This window comes from Rhinolophus sinicus, chromosome 3 (genome assembly GCF_057876585.1).
Source record: "Rhinolophus sinicus isolate RSI-liver-muscle chromosome 3, RSI-T2T, whole genome shotgun sequence".
Taxonomy (NCBI): Eukaryota; Metazoa; Chordata; class Mammalia; order Chiroptera; family Rhinolophidae; genus Rhinolophus; species Rhinolophus sinicus.
The window spans coordinates 121,152,501-121,160,769 of NC_142503.1; the positions used below are offsets into that span (position 1 = coordinate 121,152,501).

General features: G+C 37.1%; 1 protein-coding gene across 5 annotated transcripts in view; it reads right to left on the reverse strand.

Moving 5' to 3' along the window:
- The window catches only part of NUBPL (NUBP iron-sulfur cluster assembly factor, mitochondrial), a 196,931-nt gene that overhangs the window by 47,186 nt on the left and 141,476 nt on the right, over positions 1–8,269 (reverse strand). For 3 of the 5 annotated variants that reach the window (XM_088796895.1, XM_019754547.3, XM_088796896.1), the window contains one exon: positions 7,644–7,737. The exons of the other annotated variants lie outside the window; for them this stretch is intronic. In XM_088796895.1, the coding sequence (XP_088653021.1) occupies positions 7,644–7,737 (94 nt within the window). The remainder of the gene's footprint in view (positions 1–7,643; positions 7,738–8,269) is intronic. 5 annotated transcript variants of the gene reach the window in all.

Consider the following 8,269-nt stretch of genomic DNA (forward strand, 5'->3'; position numbering starts at 1 on the left):
GGCCTCTGGCTTCCTTCCATCTATAGGGTCCAGACAGGAAGGGTCCTAGATGGAAGAAAGGGCACCGTCTCATTTGCATAATGCAATACCAGTCTGCTAGAGCGCAGCTTCTCTTGAGCCCATGGATATTTTAGCATATTATCTAGTTGGCCACTCTGCTCTGCACAGTAGCTTCTTCCTCTCTAGGAGGAAGGAATCAAAACAGGACCTACACTAGGACTAGCCGGCCATTTTAGGGGCTACTTCTGCCCTTCTCAGGAAGAAAAAGAGAGAGCACAAAGAAGGGACCATGATGGCTTCCCTCTCAACTGCTCAGTCTTTCTCCCTTCTATGATAAGAATAATTTCTAAAAGTTTTATTCTTGCATCAGTCTTTACTGAATAAAGCGAAGCCGAAAATTTTTTCATACCCTAACCTATCAAAATAAACTCTTTCCTCCATTACTCCCCACTAAACAAAATATACTTATATCACTGCTTCTCTCAGTACAAATATTCTGTCCATAAATTTGCTGACAGTACAATTTTGTCCTGTGATACAGTATGGATTTTCACTAATTTGACTGTACTACCAGTATCTCTATTAGCTTGCAAACTGAGAGGGCACAAATCTTTGCTTTGTATTTCATCTAATGCAAGACACTGATTCACAATTACAACGAGGACCATGAAGAAGAGAAGCGATTCTGGGTATTTTCCAGATAACAACTACGCTCTACTTCCTTTCTCTCCCAAGCTCTGCTTCCTCCTCCACCTCTCTCTGTCCTGACCAGTGTCTGGGTGGCTGACTTCTGTGGACAGTGTCACCTTAGTCTCCTTACCCTCTGACTTCCGATAGGGATCTGCCACAAGGAGGTACCAGCCGGATCTGAGGCTGCGGGAGGAGACAAAGGTTGGAGTATTGCTGTCTGTCTCCTTCACTGCTCTGCCCTACACTGTCGGAGTCCTGGCCGTAGCTGTGTTTCTGTGAGGCCACAGCTCCCAACAGGTAGCCCCTCTTCCGTCACTCCAGCAGTCACTGGGTTGCACGGACACCATTCACTCCCTGCCTCTTCAGGCAGAGGGACAGTAACAAAGTCCTACTGTCATTAGTCTTTGGGGACTTCGCCATCTCTTGTTGGATTCCTTAATGCTGCTCACACCTCTGTAACTAGTCCCTTCATTAAACTCTGTTCTGTTACTTCCTTTTGAGGTGTGTCATCGGTTTCCTGCCAGGCTAATACAACAACCTTAACATAAATAACTTACTAAAATTCTCTAGTCTCTCAAAAAAGAAACAAACTCTTCACTTAATTCCAAGAGTTAAAATCAAATTAAGGTAGTCTACAGAGAGTCATACAGAGGACCTCAGTTGAAGCAAAGGAAGAAAAAAATAGTTTAGGTAACATATATTAGAATTCAAGTACTAGCACAATACATACATATTTTCAAAAATTTCAAGGAACTTACAATGTTCCTCGAAGAAATATGAATCCTCTTCTATTATGAAAGATTAGTTAAGTGTTCAATAATTTCCAAAAGTTCATCAATATGCATTCAAAAAAAAATCCAGAAGTCAACCCTGCAATCTACCCAATTCAGTACCTTTAATTTACAAGCTACACAAACAAACAACAAGCAAAAACCCAGCAACAACCCCAACCCCAAAAAATTCGTAAGAAAAATAAAACAAAATCAGTACTAACAACTCTGCCTTTTCCCCTTGGCAAATTCAACAAGACAAGAGCAAATCCAAAGACTATATAATTGGTTACTTCCCATCCTTTATCCTGGCTCTTTTACCTCTAGCACTTACTACAATTACTAGGTATTTGTAGTATAAATGATTCCGTAGTCCACGTAGGCTCAAATTTATTTATTTTATTATTATTTCTTTTTTAAGGAGGCCGCAGCTCACAGTGGCCCATGTGAGGATCGAACCGGCAACCTTGGTGCTACCAGCACCACGCTCTAACCAACTGAGCTACCCAGCCACCCCAGATAGGCTCAAATTTAAATCATTAGCCACTAATATTGCTGTCAACATATTTATCACTATTGTTGCTACACAACACTTTTAACACAAATAAGATGATTTTTTTTTCTTTGAAGTTTCTTCTTATAATGAGTTTGTCATCCATGCCGTGGCATAAAAAGGAACACATACAAGAAGTTGCTAATTAGCATTCAGAAAGAGGGTCTTCTGGCTTGTACGGGTCTGCCTCTATGAATTTTCTAAATGGATATCCTTTTCCAAGTATAAAACATTTAATTTCATTCTCCACATGACCTAGAGAAATGCAAAGTTGAAATAAAAGCCTTTTCTAACTCAACATTTCACCGCATAACCCCCCACAAAACTCTTTTAAAGTGTTTAGTTTCTAAATAATAGCTTACATTTAGATGGACCTTATAAATTCATCATCTCATTGGATCCTTATATCTGTGGGATAGGCAGGTGTTCCACAGGTAAGGCTAAAGAGTCAGAGAGGCAGTTAGCACCTGACTAAACATCCCTGCAAGTAAGAGAATTTCTTGTTATCTTACAATGGAGAAATGCTAGTGATTCTCACCAGTACTTTAATACAGAGCCTGCATGAAACCAAATAGCAAGTGCCCACATGCATAATATATCTCAGATACCAAAACAAAGTTAATACTAAATGGTATCAACTGACCACAAGGATATTATATATAGTACAGGAAAAAGAATAACATAAATCAATCTAAAATGAAATGTATTTTTCTCTCGAAGGGGGAATAAAATCAAATGTGTTTTTAATAAATGCTTTCTTTCATTTATACATAGAAAAAAACACCTAGGTAAAAGCATGGGGGGGCAGTGTGCTCAGTGGTTAGAGCACAGTGCTCCTAACACCAAGGTCTCCAGTTCGATTCCCACATGGGCCAGTGAGCTGCACCCTCTACAACTAGATTGAGAACAGCAACTTGACCTGGAGCTAAGCTTCGCCCTCCACAACTAGATTGAAAACAACGACTTGACATGGAGCTGATGGGTCCTGGAAAAAAAAAAAACACTGTTCCCCAATTAAAAAAAAAAAAAAAAGCAGCAGTCAGGCTTGGAGAGATTATAGGAATGAGTTAGCAGAGTGGTAAGAAAGATAAAGGGGCACAAATCTATTCACATAAACAGTGATAAGAGCCAACTAGCTTTGCCATTTAATCAATCATTATTAACTGCATAACCCATTGCCCAAGTACTGTAAAAAATACTATGATAAAGAGAAAAAAATTTGCATTCAAAAGCAGCTTGCAGCCTAGTTGGGAAGATAATACAGACACACAGATAAAACACGCATTGTTGATTCAACATTTCCTGGGTGGTTACAGTAAGACACTGAGTTTGGCACTGTGGGAAATACAAAAATGAATGCAACAGAGAGTAACAATCTGCTACCAAAGATAGCACAAATATGCAGGTTTTGAATGGAGAACACGAGAAGGTCCAAATAAAATGCCATATGAATTCCAAGAAGGGAGAAATGTCTCCTCATTGGGGGTTTGGGGAAGATGACAAGGAGTAAACATTTGAAATAAAGGGTGTGCAGGATTTGGGCACTCATGGATTGGGGAGGAAAGCTGCTCTAAGTGAGGTCTGCAGTATGTAAAGACAGAGTTTGGAAAGTAAAGGGAAGAGAGAGGGGCCAGTGAGTACCTACGAATTTGGGGGAGGGATCTCAGGGTACCTGAAAGTCTAGTGAGAAGGACAGAGAAGTCAAATCACAGGGGGACTCCAAAGGGAGCTAAATAGCTTGTGTGGCTTATGGTAGACGAGACATAAGAAAAGGTACAACACAGAGTATCAAGAAGAGTTCTGAAGTCCACAATAAGAAGAAAGGAAAATTAGGGTTATAATCAGAGAGTAGATAATTCAGTTAGGCGTAGAAAGGCAGACATGCTTCTGACAGGCTGTTCCAGATTGTATAAATTGATGAAAGCCGTGATTCAAACCAGGCCAGCAACTCTTTAGTTGATGTCCTTCCCTCTAAATCCTAGATGCTGTTGGTATTTCCGTATATGTGTGAGCTCTGAAATGACACTGGACTGAATAAAACCAATCTCAGGAACTAAACCTTTGACAAACACACACACAGACACAATCACTTGCACCTCCCTCCACCACCCCCTCACATCCTTTTAAATAGGGTACTTTTATCTTTCGCTATTTTTTTCAAATTATAAAATTAACACACGGTTCAATGTAGAAAATCTAGTCTTTTCATTGCTATTCATTTTAATTGTGACACAATCACCCAGAGTATGAGTGCACTAACACTGATACCAGCAATTCTATCCTGAGAGTCGGTGTGCCAGGAAACTAGCCAAATACCAAGACCAGTACAATCAGCCCCAAAATAATAATCATCTTTCCAAGTTTCATTTGGGGCTCTGCTCTGAAAGGTCAAAGGAGATTGCTTCCAGACTGCCTCCAGACCTTCCCAAAGCAATCTCTCAAGAGTCAAAAACACACAAACAAAACACCAATATTATAAACACCAATACAGACCACTGGTTGGATACTCATCACACAGGGCTGCACAGGTTCAGGCATATTCACGGACAAATTTATTTTTATCAGAGATCACCTAGATTAGAATTATTTCAACCTAAATTGGTGTAAATGGACTAGAACTAAACTCAGAAAACCAATGAGTCATACATTGTTGGATTTTGTATGAGGGCAGTTTGATGTAGAGCAGAGGTGTCCAAACTTTTTTCAACGTTTTTTACCAAGGGCAATATGCGGTAAAATACACAAACCGGGCCGGGCCACTCACTCGAGGTGAAGTATGCATTGCCTCACCTGGTTTATTTGCTGTGGGTCAATTAACAATGGATTGCGGACCGCAGTTGGCCCGTGGGCCACAGTTTTGATACCCCTGATGTAGAGGTTAAAAGCATGAGCTTTAAACTCAGTCAGAACTGATATCAACCTCAGCTATGACCCACTGTACCTGTGTGACCTTGGGAAAGTTACTTAATCCTTCAAAGATTTAAGAAAATAGGGATAATGTAACACCTGTGATAATTGAATATAAAAATTAATATATGGGAGATTGTTGTTAAATGGCAGTTTTTTAGTAACAGGCAATCATTATGGTGCCAATTTATACAGAAATCTATTGTCCCTAAAGAAATAGTGCTTTCTATTTACTTTTATAAAATTATAAAAATACGCATGTTCATTATAGAAAATTTTGAAAATACTGATAAACAATAATTTTATTTCCATAGTCCAGAAATAACTAAATTTGTGTATTTTCAAAAGCATCTTTAGTACTTGGCCCTATTTTTTTTTAATGGATCAGACTTGAGAAATGAAATATATGTTAAGTTTCCGTAACAGAAATATATTAATAGAACACTAGAAGTTTCACTTTCAGATTTCTTCCCCTTAGGCCAAGAAAAAGCAAAGCAAACCAGGCATAGTGCTATCTTGAATGCTCTCCAATGTATCATATTTATTCTTCAAGGCTCATCTCAATGAAGTGTTTTATAATTCCCCTCAAATCCATGCTCTCTTCTTCCCTGACCCCCATATAGCACTCTCGTACTCTGCACCCCAGCTATCCATGTTCTTTGCTTACCAGCCATTCCCTCCCCCACTGCCCTCCCCCTTACTCTGTCTTCAAGAGCTGGCGCTTTTAACCTGAGGACTGTGAGCCTCATAAAATTATACCAAAAATAGTGTTTCTGTAGGTACAAATACATTTTCCTGGAAAGAATCCATATACTCATCATATTCTCAAAAAAGGTCCGAGACTCAAAAAAGGTACAGAACTCTAGGGAAAGACTTCTGATTTAATTATTCTTGAATCCTCTACAGTAGCATCTACTTTTATATGGATAAATGTCAGTTGATTTAAAATTTTATTGATAAATCATAAAATTAATGTTAGGTTTTTGTTTAACGCAATCTTTTAAATAATATTTTCCTCATTCCTCATTCCCTCATTTTAATATATACTGTTTCTGAAAAGAAATGGTGGTTACTAGGAGCTAGGGGGAGAAGGGAATTGAGACGTATTGTTTAATGGGTACAGAGTTTTGGTAGGGGAAGATGAGAAAGTTCAGGAGATGGATGGTGGTGATAACTGCATAACAATGGGATGTACTTAATGCCACTGAACTGTTATGTATATTTTATTGCAATAAAAAAATACTACTTTTTATTCTCATATAATATTAAGTACCTACTACAGGACAGGAAAGGAATAAGAAATATACTGGTTAACTTTTAGGATATAAGAAAGAAATCCTCAAAGGAGAAGCAAATTTTAACCCCAATCTCCACATTGTTGGTTTTAGAGTATAAGTACAAATTAAAACACCATGATATAATCATAAATCCTGTCCAAACAGAGGAGCTGTTATCTGAGTAAACAAAGGTAAATTGCTTAGGGACATCCGTTTATCTGTGTGAAGCAAATTAAACTTTTTCAGGGTAACAAGTCACAACTCAGGGGATAACGATAACTTAGCTCAATTTTATCAATGTATTTATTATCCACATGAATAATGTAAGCATTTTGGAAACCTGCAATAAGCATTTCAAGGTGCCAAGAACACATTTTATTCAATAAAAATTTAGTGAGTATTCTCAAGATTGAGAAATATAAAAGTCCCAAAACTACTTAAAAAAAGAAAAAGGCTACATAGTATGCTGATTACAAAAAGGAAGAATTAAGTTCTGATGTTACCTCACTTTACTCCCATCTCATGCTTTACAGCTTGCCTCACTAAAGAAAAAGTCTCAGACTCCATTAGGTTATAAATATATTTAAACATCAAAAATATTCATATTAAAGATGCTATATTAGTATTTCCAAACAACATATATATATATATATGTATATATATATATATATCTTTCAAACACCTATATTCTAAACCTTTTGATGATTAAATGTCAGTGATATTCTTTGTTATTTATTACCAATAAATAACTTGCAAAGACATTTTAAAAATTTGCAAAGACATTTAAAAAATTCCATTTTACCAAAAAAATCTCTTATGCCTATGTAAGAGAGAGTTACATCTATTTCTCCAGTGGAATCTAGGGAAATCCTTAGAAACAGATTCAACATAAAAGCTAACTACTAATATTTAAATTGCCTATCATAAAAAATATACCCACTACCATTGTCGTATTGTGCAATCAAGGTAAGCTAATATGTTTATTGCTCTCTTGACATTAACATTAAATAATTAGCTGAATATAAAATTTTCCCATCGTGCATTTACCAAAAAGCCAAATTTTCCTGACAGTTACTCTGATTCAGTAGTATTTTACTCAGTTAATATTTACTGTGTGCCCACCACGTATCAGGCACTGGGCTGTAAGTGCTGGACAGCTGTGAACCAAACAGCCATGTTCACCCTAAACAACACTCAAGTACTACTGCTTTTCTAGAACGCAGACGTATACCACCACCTTTTCAAAGTGCCTTTGTGTTTCTGTAAATATACTGTTTCTGTAATATTTTCAAAAGTGCCATTTATGAATCTGATCTCTAGAGTAAAATTTAGAAATGATTATGTTTTTAAAGACATAAACATGTTTGTCGGTCCTAAGTTTGTTTTCTGTATGGCAACAGCAAAACATCAAAGATAGCACAAATTACTTGAAACCTTAAGATTTACCTGAAATGGGAACATTCTGGGAGACTGATAACTGCACATCTCCAGTTCCTGGTGGCATGTCAACAACTAAATAGTCCAGTTGACCCCAATCTACCTAAAAACCAAGATGACACAAATAACATCACTACATAGCAACTACAGTGAACAGTGATTTAAACAATAAATTAATAAGAAATCTAAAATAATAGCTTTCACTTGAGCAATTACTAAATGCCAGGGACTGTGCTGAGAATAGATACATGAATGATAAATAAATGAATGAAGAAATAAGAGACAGTCCCTGACTCCAGCAGACCTTCTCTGAATAAGGTTAAATTTCCAAATGATGCCACTTTTATCCCCCAAGCGTATACTAACAGTGAACCCATTTCACAGTGGGCTTCTATTCAGGACCAATCATTTATTTTCTTTGGGAATAGCCCATATTTTATCAAAGAAGGCCTTAGCTTTTTGTCCTTTGGGTTTTTTGTGTGTGTTTTTTTTCATTTGGTTTGGTACAGTATGTCCTATGGCAGATCCTAATAGAATTTTTTAAAATTATTTTTCCTTGATTAAACACTCTAATAATGAAAACCAAAAGTTAAGATCATTTTAGAGATATAACTAGAGATCTAACACTATAATTC